The 19,435-nt window shown below is 34.1% G+C and overlaps 1 protein-coding gene across 1 annotated transcript in view; it reads right to left on the minus strand.

Moving 5' to 3' along the window:
* Positions 1–19,435, minus strand: part of lmbrd1 (LMBR1 domain containing 1) — a 172,495-nt gene that overhangs the window by 47,056 nt on the left and 106,004 nt on the right. The window contains 3 exon segments of the mRNA NM_001008612.1: positions 2,783–2,885; positions 4,383–4,447; positions 18,421–18,573. Of these exon segments, the coding sequence (NP_001008612.1) occupies positions 2,783–2,885; positions 4,383–4,447; positions 18,421–18,573 (321 nt within the window).

Raw genomic sequence — 19,435 nt, forward strand, 5'->3', positions numbered from 1 at the left:
ATGAGTGAGGGACAAAATACCATGACTAACTAAATGCAATAAAGTGTTTCATATTTACAAAAGACTGTGATAATAAGTGCAAAATATGCATATATAAAGAACAATAAATATTTACAAGAAGATTTTTAAAAATCTCAGACAACAAGCGGGACACAAAATGTTTAAACGGGTAGATGGAAGAGTTGGAGAGATGAACACGGGCGGCATCCAAACAACAGAAATAAATAAAACAAAACAAGCTATTCTATTGGCCCAACCTCTACCCTAACTATCCAAAAAGAAAAATATATCAATATTGAAAAGAAAATATTTGTGTCTCTGACAATATTTCTTTAATGAAATAACAAAAAAAAAATTAAACGATAATAATAAGGTCCCACTTTAAGTGCCCTGTATTTACATCAGAAAATTAGTACAATATACTTAGTGTGTTTATAGTATTGTACCTCACTTCTGATCCTCTTGACGTGGGCTACGAGTAAAGTTTGGGACAGTTCTAGGGGTATGGGTAGGTTAAAGGTTGGGTTAAGGTAATGGATGAGTCAACAACATAATTCTGAACGTAATAACAGAAGTTATTTACAGATGTGATTACAAGCAGACCATTGTTTAAATATTAGTAAAATATAAAAACATGTATGTATGTACATAATAAATGCATTGTACTAAATTTTTAATTTATATGCAAGTACATACACTGTAAAAACCCCAAACTTGAACCATTTCAGGAAACAGATTGCAACAAACCATTTAAATTCAAAAACTAATCCTAATGAGTACTGTGAACTTAATCCATTATAGTAAACGAAGCAATTTGAGCCCAGTAAAACCCAATAAATATCGAGAACTTAAACCAACTGAGTACTGTAAAACCCAATAACCTAAGGCAACTCAAACGTTTGAGAAAACTGATTGCTACAAACCACTCGAGTTAAAAAGCTAATCTATAAGAGTACTGTGAACTTACTCAATTTAAGCTGAAGTAATGAGGTATTTAATTTACTCATTAACTTCAACTGAGCTTAAAACTCTTTTCAAAGGAGTAGGATTAACTTTCAGTAAATTTTAAGTTAAATACATTCATTTCATTTGATAAAGCTGACTGGTTTTACAGTGTAGCTATTAAGGCCACTTGATATACAGTGGAACCAATAATAATGATAATGATAATAATAATAAATATATACTGTATATATAACTTGGGTGTATGGCCTTAATTTTAACGGGTCTCATAAGAAAAAAATAAATAAAAATTTAAAGTTGCTCTTGCACTGAATCATTCACTGCTGATGTATGATCATAATAATAACCAATAATAACTGCTCAATGCAGTGGCCAATTGGATTTAATTTAGATTAATCATTACATAATCATTGATCTGTGTACATTATTAAGTACATTGTAAATAATTATATTTTTGATGACTCGTTTCAGTGGGTTAATAATTTACTCTTTCTTTTAAGGATAGAGTAACTTAATTTGTCATCCACACATACATGAACTTTAAGATTTGGCAGACCTTTTATATTCACAATACATTACATATTGTCTGGTTTTAAGAAATAATATGCCAAAATTAAGTGAGTTTTTCCTTAAAATTAGATAAAAAAAAATCTGGAATGGAAATGGCATAAGAAATTTTATTTAGGGGAAAAACTCCCACTTGTCTAGAAAATGCTTCTTAATTATAGAAGTTTTAGATCTGGACTAAAACAAAGACAAAACATCAGTAAGAAAAGCATTTTTATTTATTTTTTTTGCAGTCTGAAAAGCACAGTAAAAAAAGATTTATGTTCAATTATATATAATAGTATTGTTAATATTACAATAGTTATAATATTACAGTTTTACTCTAATTAAAGCTGTGGTAAAGCTTCCTAAAAATCAAACAAAAACTATTTTTAACTGTACAATTTGATAAAAAAAAAAACCTTTTCAATTCGTTTTTACTGTATTTTCAAAAATGATTATTAGTATTATAGTTTATAACTAAGATAATTATTTTATAAAAGTTAAAACAAACATGAAAACCAGCTAACAAGGGCCCACAAGCAAATAATGCTGCTTAATACAGATTAAAAATCATCTCTGGACACCATAAATGAAGTACAATGAATGAAGCCATCAAAAATGTATTGGTCGAAAATATGCTATGTCATTTAATGAACCCTCTGGTCTAGTTTCACGGCAGTCATTGATGGGGTACTCTTTTAAATGTGGCAGCATTAACAACTTATATCGAAATATACAGCGATATCATTCAATATGGAAAATAGTTATTGAGATTGCATTTTTGCCATATCGCCCAGCCCTATTTGAATGTCTTTACTGCAACTCAAAAATCAAGTAGTCATATTCTTAGTCATGTTATTTTAATTAAAAGCAATAGTTAATGCTGTTAATAGAAGTATAACTTTATACTAATGAATGAGTGGGTGTGTCTAAACTTGTGACTGACAGCTTGCACTTGCCAATTAAAAAAATAATGCATTTCCTACTGCTGCTCGTCTCGGAGGAAACTGCCTACGGTAAGCACATCGTTTTCCTAGTATCTCTTGAGACACATCCGCAGCTGGCAAAAACCAGTGTCATTCTGCTACTAAGTTCCGTAGTATGAAAAAAACAAAACAAACAAACAAAGCAAACAATGCTTTCCATTTCTGGCATCTTCTCCTCCCGAGTCATTACACAACTCGGGTTGCACACATACAACTGTCACTAGTACTCAAGGCCACAAACGTGAAGCGATTCTGAGAGCGAAGAATAAGTAAATGCCACTCACCGGTTGCAGTGCCAGCAGCAGCTCATTAAGAGGGTTGGTTAAGTTGGTCCCAAAGATGATAAATCCAGTGCTGATACCAGCTGAATGTAAAGCTTTATCCAGACTGCAACAAGACAAACACGCTTAACAACATTATCGCAGAAGAGACTGAACTCAAAACATCATTAACTACAGTTTCTCCATGGTCTGCTGTGGAATGATGGCAAATTGTTGGAAGTGTGAGCTCATTTTGGAGCATTGCAGGTGTTGATGAATAAGTGTGTGTGTGTAAAATAGAACCATTGTGTGCCACTGTGGGGACGACATGTTTTTTGTAATTTTCAAAAAAAGCATTCATGGATATTTGTGTGTGTGTGTGTGTGTACTGGTTTTGGTGGTTTATGAGGACAAAATGTTTATAAAGACATGGGTATGACCTCGGAATTGCATTATTTAGGTGGTTTATAAGGACATGCCTTTTGTCCTTGTAATTCAAAAGTGTTAAAAATCATACTTAACTGTAGATATACAGTTGAAATCAGAATTATTAGCCCCCTTGAATTATTCGCCCCATTGTTTAATTTTTTCCCCAATTTCTGTGTAACTGAAAGAAGATTTTTTTCAACACATTTCTAAACATAATAGATTAAATAACTCATCTCTAATAACTGATTTATTTTATCTTTGCCATGATGACAGCACATAATATTTTACTAGATATTTTGCAAGACACTTTTATACAGCTTTAAAGTGACATTTAAAGGCTTAACTAGGTTAATAAGGTTAACTAGGCAGGTTAGGGTAATTAGGCAAGTTATTGTATAACGATGTTTTGTTCTGTAGACTATCGAAAAAAAAAAAAAGCTTAAAGGGCCTCATAATTTTGTCCCTAAAATGGTTTTTAAAAAATTAAAAACTGCTTTTATTCTTGCCAAAAAAAAAACAAATAAGACTTTCTCTAGAAGAAATAATATTATCAGAAATACTGTAAAAATTTCCTTGCTCTGTTAAACATCATTTAGGAAATATAAAAATAAATAAATAAATAAAGCAGGGCTAATAATTATGACTTCAACTGTATATATATAAACAATAACCAGTTAAAAGGTTTGTAAAATTTAAGTTAGAAAGGAATCAGTGTTTTTAAAATGAATAAAGTTAGCAGAAGACAATAAATAATTTTAATTATTTAGCATGACATGTTTACTGTTTCAAAATATTACTAATACTTAATAAATAATATAATAAGTTTGCTAAAATAAAAGATATTGTGTTTGATGGGGAAAAAATATTGTTGTTTATTACCCAGACATTTAAAAAGAGCATCACAATACCATGACACCATGAAACCGTGACATTTTTAACCAAGATTATCATACTCTCCAAATCTTATACATGCCAATGTCTACTTAACAGGGTTATTTCACATACAAAATTAGAGGTAGGGTAAATAGGGTCACATAGTTAGCGGTTTTAAGATTATAAAATACACTATACCTATAGAGAGTACTCATAAACCACCAAAACCTATTTGAGTGTGTAGGAGAGTGTAAGAAAAACAATTTAGATGGAGGAGAGTCTGCTTTTGGAGTGACATTTTGTGCAGGTTGATGGAACTTACTTGGAAATAAACAAGGTCACGAAGAACAAAAGGGCCACCAGGATGAAGAAGACTCCGAGCAAGATCTGACAAGACATTAAAAGACAACAACACACTTACAAGAAGTGTTGCAAAAGCTACTTTGAAAGTTCAGCAACTTTACTTTAGAAAACCGTGTATCCTTGTATTGTAAAACTGCTAAACATGGCCACACAAAATGCACAAAAGCATGAAACATTAGACTAAGATTAGTATTGGAAAATATTATTATAATTTAAAAAAGATTTGTTATTTTGTAAACATACGTTTAAAGGGATAATTTCCACAAAAATGTTGTCTACCATAATTTACTCTCCCTTCTACTTGTTCCAAACCTATTTGGGTTTCTTTCTTCAGTGGAACCCAAGAGGAGATATTTTGAAAAATGCTAGTATCTGGTACATATTGACTACCCCACTATGGAAGTCGATGGGTTCCATCAATAAGCTTTCTTTAAAATATGTATTGTTTGTGTGTTGAGGAGAAGAAATAAAAACTCAAAGGTTTAAAACCACATGAGGGAGAACAAATATTGCGGTAATTTTCATTTTTGGGTGAACTATCCCTTTAAGAACTGCAGTTAACCGCCAGTTATAGGACATCTGAATATCAGCATCACGTCACATTCTTTCTGAAATTATTGTTATGCTAATTTGATATTCAGAAACCTTTCTCAATATTTTCAATGTTGAAAATAAATGTGCCACCTGCTTAATAGTTTTGTGTTTTAAAAGATTTTTTAAATTATTGTTCATTTAAGGTTGAACAATTTCTTAAAATGAATCAGCTAATTGATTCTTTTAAAGCATTTAATTGAACATATTGGCTAAAATGAATCATTTTTACTCCTCAGTAGTGATTTACAAATACACAAAGGGTTTTGCAAAGAACTGAAACTCCCTTTTGGTCCATCAAGTCTTACCCAGAGGTTGTGTCATTTTTGTTCTATTTTTTTTTTTTTTTTTTTTTTTTTTTACACATGACCATATGGTGCGACCCAGCTCAACATGACACCGTTACCAAGAGTAATACAGACTACATGGTCACAAGCTCTCTAAATACAGAACAGACTGAACGCAGAGGGAAGAGTATATTAACAAAGACAGAGACACAAACACTCACAAACCACAAAGCAAAACAAAACCAATATGCCAGACTGAACGGCTGCCTTTGACTGGCCTCCCGGAGCTCACGTCTGCTTGACTTGACTTGAGGGAGTAAACAAAACCCTGACGTGTGCAGTAATCACTCCAGATTCTCTCAAAACATAAGAGAGGCAGTAAATAAAGACTAAAAAGATGGGAAAAAAAATCAAAAACAAGCAGAAAATCTAATCTGCCCATCATTTCATTCCTCCATATGTCTCCATCTACTGTCCATCCACCAACCCATGCCCTCACTTGTCAATACAATCTTTTTTGTCTAATTATATGTCCATCCATGTATTTAATCAGCTGTCTGTCTGTCTGTCTGTCTGTCTGTCTGTCTGTCTGTCTGTCTGTCTGTCTGTCTATCTATCTATCATCCCTCTTTCCATTTATCCATGAGTTTTTGACCACTTATCATTATCTATTCACTTGACTATTTATTAGTCTAACCAGCTGTCCATCCATCCATCCATCCATCCATCCATCCATCCATCCATCCATCGTACTATTCGTGTATTCTTCCATCTACCATTAATATATATATCCATCTATCTGTTATCCATCCATCTATCACCATACATCTGTTTCCTAGAACTCATAAAGATTAACCCACCAAACCCATCTACCTTTACATTTTTCATCCACTTATCTTTCTTTTTCATGCGTCCATCTATCCACACATCACCCATTTGTTCATCTATCCCTCTATCAATCAGTCTATTAATTTGCCAAGCTCTCTATGTCTAACCATCTATCCATCTATCTGTTTTTCCATATCAATACAAATAACCATACCCATCAATCTACCATTCATCTATCTGTCTATCAATATAACAATATGTCCATCTGTTTATAAATTCATCAATCCATCCATTTATTAAATACAAATACAAATGAATACATCTTTCCATCCACTTATCCAAAAATATCTATCCATTTATCTATTTATCCATACATACATCTGTCCATTCGACAATTTTGACATCATTCTGCATCCTTCTATCCATATCAACACATTCATCTACCCATCCCTCTTTCAATCTATCCACTTATGTATTTTCTGGCCATCTGTATCTATTCACTAGATTATCCATCAGTCTAACCAGCTGTCCATTCATCCATCCATCCATCCATCTTACCGTTCATATATTCATCCATCTACCATTAATATCTATTAATCTACACGTTTATCCTTCCATCTATTCAGCAATCTTGCCATTAACCTGCTTCCTACAACTCATAAAGATCAAGCCACCAAACCCATCTACCTTTACATTTTTCATCCATCTATCGGTATCCATACATCAAACATTTGTCCATCTATCCCTCTATCAATCAGTCTATTTATTTGCCAATCTCTCTTCATGTCTATGCAGCTAACCATCTGTCTATCTATTTGTTTATCTATATCAATACAGATAATCATACCAATCAATCTAGCAATTACTATCTGTCTATCAATATAACAAACTGTCCATCTATTTATTAATCCATCCATCCATCCATCTATTAAATACAAATGTATCCATCAATCCACCCATTCACCAATATAACCATCTTTCCATCCACTTATTCATAAGTATACATCCATCTGTCTGTTTATCCATCCAACCATCTATCCATCCAATCATTTTGCCATTAATCTGCATCCTTCTGTCCCCATCAATTCACTCATCTACCATCCCTCTTTCAATTTATCCACTTACAGTGTCTTTTTTCACCCACATATCTGTATATACAATCTATTAATTTGTCTATCAATCAATCTAATCTGCTGTCCGTCTGTCCATCCGTCCGTCCGTCCCTCCATCCATGCATCCATCCATCCATCTTATCATTCAACAATCTTGCCATAAATCTGCATCCTACAACCCATAAAGATCAACCCACCCATCTACATTTCCATTTTTCATCCACGTATCCAACGTCTTTTTCATCAATCTAGCGGTCTATCCATCCATTACCCATCTGTCCATCTAACTTTCTATTTATCAGTATATTCATTTCTAAAGCTATCTGGCTAATTATCTGTTCATCCATCAATACCTTTATATCAATTCATTCATTCATTTTCTCGTCGGCTTAGTTCCTTTATTAATCTGGGGTCGCCATAGCGGAAAAAACCGCCAACTTATCCAGCAAGTTTTTACGCAGCTGATGCCCTTCCAGCTGCAACCCATCTCCGGGAAACATCCACACACACATTCACACACACACACACACACTCATACACTACAGACAATTTAGCCTACCCAATTCACCTGTACCGCATGTCTTTGGACTGTGGGGGAAACCGGAGCACCCGGAGGAAACCCATGCGAAGGCAGGGAGAACATGCAAACTCCACACAGACACGGCAACTGAGCCGAGGTTCGAACCAACGACCTTCTTGCTGTGAGGTGACAGCACTTCCTACTGAGCCACTGGCTCGCCCTTTATATCAATCTATCTCTCATCAATCTATATGTCTATCAATCTAACAATCTGTCCATCTGTTTATCAATGAATCCATCCACGCATCAAATTTTGAGAGTCACTCCTACATAATTAACATAGAGCAATAAATAATAAATCCAGCATGCATTGTTCACATTTCCACACATTTAAATCATTGCATGCTATACCACAATTACACAACCCACAACGTTTAAACCAAACAACGCCAATACCAACTCTGACTGCTTTTGAATAACTACAAAAGCAAGTGACATTCGCATTGGATGCACATTTCCCTCAAGAACAATATGACAGATTGCGAATGTGAAGTGTAGCGAAAACAGAGATTTGTAAATGAGCGTGAATCTGCCTCCAAGACATAATCTATAACTAATTCAAACGAATGACTGTGAGTTATTAGTGATGCTAGAATTATGCTTCGTGGTTAAAAACACAGCTGGAGTTATTCTAAGAGTATATTAGGAATTTATGTCTCAAGCTGGAGCAGCAATACCAATAATAAACGCTTGCAGTTATAGCTGTAATAACCGTGACAGAGCTTTAACTTTACAGAAAGGAGTACATTAATAATAACAAAAGTTACAGCATCCCGCTATTCATTATTCAGCATGCCTTCAGCTACACAACAAAACCACAGCCTTTAATATACAGCATAAACACAGCTACCTGCTCGTTTACATCCTAGATTTTATCAGTTTTTCTTTTGTTTGTTATATTATATCCACAAAAATATTTTGGCTAAAGCCTTTACGTTGATAAAAAAGTACACATTTAATCTTTTCATGCATTGACTGGAAATCAAACTCATAAAAAAAGAGTGTTATTGTCAGGTTATGTCAACTAAATCATCACATTCACAAAAAAGAGAAATAAAGATATTTACTATGTGCTTTCCCACTTTTTTTTTTTGGTTCAGTGATCCTCAACCTTGTTCCTGGAGGACCACCAACTCTGCACATTTTCTGTGTCTCTTTAACCAAACACTCCTGATTCAGATCTACAGCTCATTCACAGAGACTGAAAGACATGTAATGGGTATAAAAGACCAAGGAGACATCCAAAACATGCAGTGTTGGTGGTCCTCAAAGAAAGTGGTTGAGAAACACTGATTTAGGTTATCATAAGAATGCAGTAATTGTCTTTGGATCCCCACCAGAAACATCCTGAGATCACCTGAGTAGGTCAATAAAAACTGGAGTAGATTGGTGTAGCTCCAACTACAAAAACCAACTTTATAATGGCTCACTACAGGACACGTTACAGAAAAAATCAAGACTGTGTGATTTTGCGAGTATGCACATTAATTGAAAACCAAGGAGAGCCTCTTTATCTTAAAATGTGTAATTGCTTTTCTCCATGCATTGAAAGAATGCTGACGAAGCCTTGATTTCCACTCAAACTGTATAAGGTAAAAATATAATTAAATAGACAGAGAAAGAGCATTTAAATGAATCATGATTTACTTGTCGACTGACTGGTATTTGAGTTATTATTTAACACCACTAAAACAAATATTTTGCACTGCATAACTGTTTTACAATGGGTTTTTAGCTGGCTTGACAGCAGCCAAGACAATAGTTGTGACAAGATGGAAACCGTCACATTCTCTTAATCATCATCATTGGATTCTAACTTTTACTGATATTGTGTATCTATCTGGAAATGTCCACTGCTCGCATCCATGGTGCAAGAGAGGACACCATCAGACTTTGGGTAGAAACTTTGGAAAAACTTAAAGGTTTACTAATTTGAATCAAGGAGACATTAAAAAGCAAAGACGTTTGGTTCAAGGCCACATAAATTATTATATTTATTTAATTATTATTGTTTTGCTTATTTTTTCCCCTCTTCTTTATTATTATTATTTTTTCTTCATTGTAATTGTTTAGGGTTCCCTGTTTGGGCTACTAATAACTTCTCATTGTCATAGACTTCTTTTGAATATCTTAATCTACTTGTCTATTACTTTTCTTTTTTTTCTTTATTTCTTTTTTTATTAATTTATTTTTAACTGGTTTAATTTTACCCTTACTTAACCTTAAATACAGATTTGGTTAACTGCTTTTTTTTGGTTTGGAATTTTGTTCTATGTGTATGTATGTATGTGTGTGTGTGTGTGTGTATATATATATATATATATATATATATATATATATATATATATATATATATATATATATATATATATATATATTTATATATATATATATAATATTTGTTTATTTATTTATTATTTTTTTTGTTTTAGTATGCCTTTGTCATTTATGCTTCAGTTTTTCTTTTTTATTGTCACTATGGTTGTAGGCATTATTATTAATATTATTATTTAACAATCTGTATCTTGGCTAATACATGTATTTCTATGCACACTGCTATATGCTGATGGTCTATTGGATGTTTTTTCTGTGTTCACACGATTCAAAATAAAAGAAAAAAATTTATGGAGAAAAAAAAAAGAAATGTTTTCTGAGATAAACTGTGACATGTTCAATACTTATTTTTCCCACTGTAGTTATGTTAAGCTGTTAATAGGCAGAGCATAGGAACAGAACGTATGCAGGAGAAGTGTCAGAAAGCAATGTTATCTGAACATATTGATTGCCAAGCTGCATTATATTTTAATTTGCACCGCTCTTGCTAGATTGCAATGGTCATTATGGAAAATGGGCTGCCGCATCTGTTCTTTAATTTGCACATTGTCAGTAGATCATCCACAGAACTTCCCACTCCCACTGGCGTTCTTATGGGATCACAGTCTCACACTGATTTGCATTGTTTAGTAAATCTGGCACAATACATACAAAACAGAACACAATGTACCATAACTACAATTATAACTGCTATAGTTTTCAACATGCATGTGATGTCTTTGTAGTGCACATATTCAAGCACCGTTTCTTTCTCTATATCACTTTTACATCGTATTTGCGAATGTCTGGCCATGACAGAGCAATCGAGGCCCCCCTGGCAGTCAATGCCCCTGGTCGCATTGGCCCGGTCCATAATCGTCCTTGCTCTGAGCTCTGCCAAAGGCTGCTTTATAACGGCACTGCGAGTGGAAAGATTTTTTAATATCCTCTAAATGATAATGAAAGCCTCTGTAGGTATCACACTTGCACAGCCTTCATAAACGGGTTTATTTCATTTTATAATTGGGCTTGTGACCACCTGCCACTATCGTCATAGTGGGGCCTGCTGGGTTCTAATGTGTAAAGCTCTTGATGTGTGAAACGGCACACACATCCTCTACAGCTCTAGTTACAGGCGGACCACAGTGACGACTATTTGTTAAACATGCAATATAGATCCACCGTGCTCTTTATTTGACGCAAAGGGAGGAAATACATGCAATTTGCATGGTAAGTGTTGTGTTTCATCTTCTCCGGGCTCATTAAAACACCTAAGCACCACCAATACACCACTTTCAATTTTCCAAACCAATTTCCGCCACCGATGAAACGGTAAACACAATAATTAAAATCAATCAAACTTAATCAATCAATCTGATACAGAATTTAGGTCAATTAACCTGCTCTAGTAATGGAATCAATCACATCTGCCGGGTCCACATTAGAGGGTAATAGAGGTGTGCGTTCGCGTGTACGTGCTCTGGGTGTGTGCGATTTATTACTCTGCACTGACAGCTGAATTTATCTAAACTCACTCGCACGTCTCAAACCGCCCCCCCAGGACCACCCGTGCACCGTCAAACCACCCATCGGGCTTCACTTAACACAGCCTTGTGACTTCCTAACATGATTTCATTGGCCGTAGTCTGAAGAGAAACATGTTGCATATCGGCACACATGTTGTGTTAGCGTCGACAAAGTACACGTGAGACTTCGCCCCTGCAGGAAGTGCGAATCGCACCTGAAAATGGCCCTTGGAGGAAAGGAAGAGGAGACGCTGACCTCAAACAGATCTAAACGCTTGTGCTAAATCAGTACATTTACACTGTTAAATCAAAGACTGCAGCGATGCTAAAAGGAGCAGAACAACATGACAGCGTAAATGAGGCACAGTGACTGACGGAGAGAGCCGTTTGGCAGACAGATTCCTCTCAGTATGCATTTCCCCCGAAGCTCTTGTGGGAAAATTAGTAAATCTCAAGCCTAGTTTAGGTATAAATAGAGTCTGGAGTCTATCATTAGAGTGCCACGCTCTTGTCTGCTGCTAGTGGGCCGCTAAAGACGGCAACGAGGAACCCCTCTGGTGCAGAGCATGCTGGGAGAAGAAACGATGCAAAGAATTTGAAAAACGGCGAAATGAATGAAAAAGACAAGCAGGCTAGAAGAACGCAGGAAAGCTGCTGAGAGTTTTTCCTGCAGATATTTTTTTTTTCTGCAGTATATTTAAAGGAACTAGTCACCTAACATGAAACTTCACTCGTTTCCTCAACCATATTTGTGTTGTTTTGAAGCTTGATAACCTCAGTTCTCATTCACAAGCCTTTGAAACATCAAACAACTCGTTTGATAAAGCATTTGTAGAATTGCTAGATAGTTTTTTAAAGCACTGCTTAAACAGAGAAAAGATCACTCTGAGAGATTACATTTACTTTTCATTTACATACACCCAGGCCATTTAGGCCCCAATTATACCCCTCATTATGCACATTTACGTGAAGGGGTAGGGGTGTCCCAATTCTCTTTAGCTTGAAGGCGTGGGGCTAGAGAGCTCTTGAAACAGAGATTTTCCAAGACCACACTAGAAACCAAGTGGTAAGAAAATTTATCAGAATACTGCAGCTACAATGGCAACATGGCTGCACACGCAAGTCAGACTTTTTGGTATTTGAAAGGTTTTTTACAACAATCATGTGTTTTAATATATTTATAAGGCATTCATGTTTTACGGTCATGCTTTTAAACACCCCGCTACATATATAAAATGCGAAGACACTCGAATCCCCTGTCAGAAAAGTCTAATGGTTAGGAATTACCTTTTAACAGTGTCTGGTTTAACGTTAATGCTGTTTTCTTGTGTTTAAACAGAAGAATATGGCCACGGTGTTAATGCACTACAGTTATTGCCACATATTGTTATATTGTTATAACAATAACATGATATTGTTGTCTTCTGTGATTAAATGGAGATAAATTTCAAAAATAAATTTTGATGATGCTATCGTCAATCTCATATGAGCTTGCGATGACATATGATGACGTTTGTAAGTGTTATGTTGTGTAGTGTGTTATGTTGTGTAGTGCTGTGCGATTTCTTAAAGGTAGATTTATAGCCCTTTCATTCCATAACACTGAACTTATTTATGTGTGAAGGTTTGACTTTTGAGGGTGATTAAACAAGAGAAGAAAGTGTGTAATGTGGGGTTTTACAGCTTTAAAACATCTATAATAATTGTAAAAAATAAAGCGGACTACTTTGCAGATTTCGCTTGGTGTGGGTTATTTTTAGAGCGTAAAAAAACTCTAAAACTCCCTGTGAATAACTAGGGACCACTGTACAGTATATAGGTGATTTCTATGTGTATAATATGCTCAATTAAGTGTACACCACGCAAAACCAAGTAAAGATAGTGAAAATCCAAGTCTAATCAGACCAACATGTACACAAACATACTGTACTGTACGGTACTGCTCAGAGGAAATGAGGTAATTACAGTTTTTCTTAAATTTTCAGCTGAAACTGTTATTAATGATTCATAAAATGAACTGCTTCCATCTCTTTTTAAGCATTAAAATAATATATGCAGACAAAACAATTAATATTCTTGGCCTCTGACAATATATCAGGGTTATATAAATAGTAACCTCACCAGTCTATGCAAGAAACTGATCTTTATGGTCAACATTTTCACTCTCAAATAAACTTCTTTAATGTTTTAGTAAAAAAAAAAAGTAATCTACATCTTGAGCAGCGTGAGTGTGAGTTAAAAACAGCAGATTGTAATTTTTAAATGAACCGTCCCTTTAATAATTTAAAGGTCACATGTATGAATCACATACTGATCACACATACCAAAAAAAGAGCTGCTAAATGAATAAACATAAATATTATACATTCAATCCAAACACTGGGCTTTCATTATCTGGATAAAACAGGTGAAATAATGCATCTGGCAAAGTAGCAGCACAAATTGGCAAATCTGTGCCAAGATGATAAAAACCCAAAGGTTTTCTTCATTCTCTCGGGAATATGTGTTGGCATTCAAATGAAGTCATAATGTACGTGTTACATCAAAGTCACCATGAAAATTAATTTCCTTCACACCTCCCCCTTGATAGACTTTGTGAGATAGGAAAGTGACAATAATGGGACAATTAATTAGAGACGAGATGACGAAAACACAGAAGATGAAGCTGGTGGAAAAAAAAATATCAGGGATAAAGGAGATGTAAATGTCAAGTGATGCAGTATATTTCAGTCTGAGCTTATATAAACCTTTAAGTTATGCAGTGTATTATCAGTCTAGGCTTATATAAACCTTATAATCAGAACGCAGCTGCTTTATGTTGATGGTTGATACACTGACACCTAGCTAGATCAGTTTTATTGCGAAACCAGTGAGTATCTTTGAAATGGAATAGCATGTGGGTTGTTGATGTGAGGTTGCATTTTCACACATGACAAAAATGAATATAATCAGGGTTCCCACTCTTTCATGAACAGCAGATTCAAGGACTTTCAAGGACTTTTTAAAGCACCATTCATTTTAAATCAAGCACCACCAGAATACAGTATATAATGCTATGAAAGTCCTTACTGCATTTAACATTTCACTTACATTTAATATTTACATTAAGAATATGCAAATAATGATGATGTTTTAAATGTGTCAGTTTCAAAAAATGTAGAATTAATCTAAGGGTGTACTACCACAAGGTACAGTTGCCTTGAACCGTGCCGAAACGCGATTGTACCCCCTCCCCTCTACCCCGACAGCCCGCACTCACACTGCATTTTGCCTTCCAACGCTTACATCATCGATGATGTGACTGTTCAGTTTAACAGAAGAAAAGCGCTCTCGCTCAGTACAATGAAGATTACTTTAGTTATGTTGTTTTGTATTGTATTAAGTTGTTTGGGATGCAGTGACACCCGGTCAAAATATTTTGCAGAACAGATCCACCACTTTTGACGCTCGTAAATTATCATAAAGTCAGCTACACCTTCAACAAACCTTCTATTACGTGTAGCTAGATGACTTTATGAAAATTTTTCAGCGTCAAAAGTGGTGAATAGGTTCTGCAAAATATTTGGGCTTTGGTGTCAGGCTCAGGCGAGCTTTGCACTCACTATACAAGCGTACTGCGCAAAAGCCCAACAGAACTGTGCTCTGGCACACCTTTTCCAACCGGCCAGAACCAGCCAACTATCAAACGAACCAGAAAATGCGCCCGAGCACGGTTTGGATAGCCTAGTGTGAGTGCACTCTAAAATTGAGTTTTTAAGCAGTCTTGTTCAAAGAGCTTTAATAAAATGTGTTGAATTTAATACTAGTAATATTCAAATATGGTCAAATGTGCATTATTTTTCATAATTGCTGCACAAGTTTTCAATTTAACATTTTTAAATTAAGAATTTCAAACCTTTTCGTAGATTTTTTGACAGTAGCACAGTTGAAATGACACCATAAACTTATTTCATTTCAAGCATTTCATTTTAATTCAAGCACTTTCAAAGGACCTATTTTTGTTTTTGTATCTTCCAGGCCTTGAATAGATATGTCTGAAACTCAAGTACTTTCAAGACGTTTGGGAACCCTAATTGCCATCATTTAAAGGACTGGTGAAGTGTTTTGAAATGTGCATATTTATTTAATGTTTGATGTAACCTCAACTGAAACACTGAGAGAGGGTGGGGCATTGTGTAGCTCCTCCCTTTTAAAAAAAAAAAAAAAACAGCCAATAGTGTTTTGTTTTATTACAGCTCTGCAAGTGAGAGTGGTTGAGCTCAAAAGCATCAAATGAAAAGCAAATGAAAAGCGTCTTGAATTGGGGCGGGGTTTGTCAGATACTTGAGCGCATTTGATTGGTTATGATGTGATAAGAAACTGTAGTGTGAGATGATGTGCATAAAAATGTTGGTGCATTCGGTCGGCAAACTACAAGTTTTCTAAATGCTACATTTTGTCACTCTTTGGAACTTTTTACTTTCATGGAACCTTTAAACTTCAGTAAATAATTAAACATTTCTTTGTCATTCATAGACCACTCGTTTTAAATTCTGTTGGGTTTTTACATTTAATCTTTATTTATTTATTTTTTTCCACATTTTTGAAACAAATCTCAAAATTTTCTGACAGTGTGACTGTCTCAAGCGTAGTTTAATGAATTATAGCCCTTATATATATATATATATATATATATATATATATATATATATATATATATATATATATATAAACATAAAATCATTAATAAATACCTCAGGCCTAACTTTACAAGTGGCTTTTTTATTTATTTATTTTTTCAATGTATAGTGTCTTTGTTTATTTATTAAGAATAGCTTTTTTGTTACTAAATGTACACTCTGAACTTTCGATTGGCCAAGAAAAATTCTTCTTAGGGAGCCAAATAAAGATGATGATTGTTTGTTTGCTTGTTTAATTAATTAATTGATTAATTGACTGATTTTTTTCATCCATATTTCTCAAAAAAAAAAAAAAAAAAACATAGGAACTTTATACATTTTGACTAAAAGGGGCAACTAAAAATGATGTCCTCTGATGTGAATTATGCTACTGTATATGCTAATTTTAAATTGTAAATTTCACAGAAAACTAAAATTAGTTAAAGGACCCCATATCAAGATCATGTGACTGAAATTCCATGTGAAGCCCATGACCTGTAACTGTTACATTTTTTGTCACAAAATTTTACGTTTAACTTTTTTTGCAACCACTATAAAATAAATTTTTATTGTCCTTTGGTGTGTCCTCTTTATTTACTAAAAATACCCAACAATTCTGACAATTCATGGCGAAAAAAATATGATTACTAATTTCATTATTTTATTATTAACATAAATCGGACTATATAAAATAAGTGTCCAACAATGATGATTAATTACTCTTAAGCTACTTGTATATTATTAAGAGTTGATTTCTGTATTTTTGCTGTTACACGATGGGAATCTTTACGGTACTTTTCGGTAAAATTATAAAAAAAAGTGAAAGAATTGATAAAGTTAGTGACCCCTTATATATATTTTTTAAATACATAACCATTCAGCAACATATTTTTTCTATAATAATTGTTTTACTTTAAAAAGATGACATTAACACAAAATTTATATCCTTTATTAATCCTGCATCTTTTATTAAATGATTGCATTACCAGGTTACCTAGGTTTAATGGTGTCAAAATAGCTATTTGTAAACATTAGCAAAAAAAAAAAAAAAAAACACTGATATCAAAAGGAAAAAAGTATCTACAAAAAAAAACAGAAATATGTATTAGGGAAGAAAAAAGGGTCAATTTTTACTTTATGATTTAGAACACTTTTGAGAAAATGCACCGTGTTTGAATGACTTCAGATAAAATATGTTGCAACAGGGTGAGGATTGCTGTTCATGAAGAGCTGAACTGGATCTGGCATCATCCGACTAGTTCAAATCTCCAATGAATGCCACTCTTACTCCATTAGCAAGAACGGTCACCTCTGGATATTCAGCTGCTTCAGTGTGTGGGAAGAGAGCTGTTTATGATTTGAAGTATTTACTGTTTAATCCAAAGTAGGAGTTAAAGGAATTTTTAAAGTCTATTGAAGTTTATTTGTGAAAAAAATTCATCTAAATATTCTGAGTCACCTTGTTAAAGTAAATTCCACAAATATTGCTGGGATTTACATATTTGTATTTAAAACGCCTGTTTTTATTGCATTAAGAGAATACACTTTATTAATTCACACATTCATTGAGTATTAAATCTGTGACCTTGACGTCGCTAGCGGCACTTGATGAACACTGAATGACTGAACGTTGAGTCTGATGTGTAAATGCAGCTGCTCATATGTTGATATTTATTCATAACCAGCTATTTTTGCATTTTATTTTTCCAATTTACCTGTTTACTGGCCCTACACTTCTCCTGTCCCAACTTTTTTTTTGAAACGCGTTGCGAATACCAAAAAACCTTTATTTTGAAAAAAAAATAATAATAATAAAGAATCATGAGCAACACATTAAATAATGTTTGTTGTATTGTCTGCAATGACATACAGGTCAAAGCAAGTAAAAAAAAAAACACTACTTTTTCCAAACTGTCCCTACTTTTTCTGATTTGGGGCTGTAAGTGATTCTGAAAAAGATCATAGACAATTCGATTTCTTTTGGGATGACCTCTGAGGTTCAAAGCTGTGGTTCAAAACACGCAGCACAATTGTCAATTTCATTCAGGAGTTGAAGTCACTGAAAGTCACTGAAGCAATTCAGAGGTAAAACTCAAACACACCTTCATGGGACGGAGAGCAGAGCCCACTTTGTTGCAGCAGTTTCTCTCTGCGATTTCCAGGTGACGTCCACGTCGATGCAGCAACTGCAGCTTGTCTTCAAGATCCTGGAGGTTCCTCCGGTCTCTCATAGACAGTGGACGACCATCAGCACACTGAGGAGAAAGCATACACATAAATGAACGCATAATAATACAAACAAAAAATGGTTTCAATTTGAAATGGTTTGTGAATTTTGGTAGATTCTTTTTTTGGCAAGTGATACATTACAACTTACAACTGAAGCTTGCATAAATAATTTTTAGGTATGTTTACATTATTGCTATTGGTAACCCAATTAAATAATAATATTCTTCTATTCATTTTTAAAGTTATGTTTATTTTTGTGGATGATGGATGATAAATAACCAGACTGGTATAACTGGCCATACAGACTAAAAACATGTCAAGCTTATTCATTTTAGTATCATAATACAAGAGGCGCCAGGGCGGCTCAATGGTTAGCACTGTTGTCTCACAGCAAGAAGGTCGCTGGTTCGAATCCCAGCTGGGCCAGTTGGCATTGTTGAGTGGAGTATGCATGTTCTCCCCTTGTTTGCGTGGGTTTCTCCCGGGTGCTCCAGTTTCCCCCAAAGTCCAAAATATTGGTAATATTGTGAACTTGAAGGAAATACTTTATATTCTAATATAGCTTAAAAGTAAAATGTAAATATATAGTGGTTTACTTTGTTAATTTATTTTCATCCAAATGTCCTGGTATATATTTATATATATATATATATATATATATATATATATATATATATATATATATATATATATATATATATATATATATATATATATATATATACACATATATACAGTCGTGCTCAAAAGTTTACATACCCATTGAAGAATCTGTTTAAATGTGAATAATTTGAGCAAAATAAGAGAGATAATACAATAAACACATAAAATGTGTTTACATGGGGGCTGAAAACTTTTAAACAGGATGAAAATATCCATTTTCTTCTT

This window comes from Danio rerio, chromosome 13 (assembly GCF_052040795.2).
Source record: "Danio rerio strain M-AB ecotype USA chromosome 13, GRCz13ab, whole genome shotgun sequence".
Taxonomy (NCBI): Eukaryota; Metazoa; Chordata; class Actinopteri; order Cypriniformes; family Danionidae; genus Danio; species Danio rerio.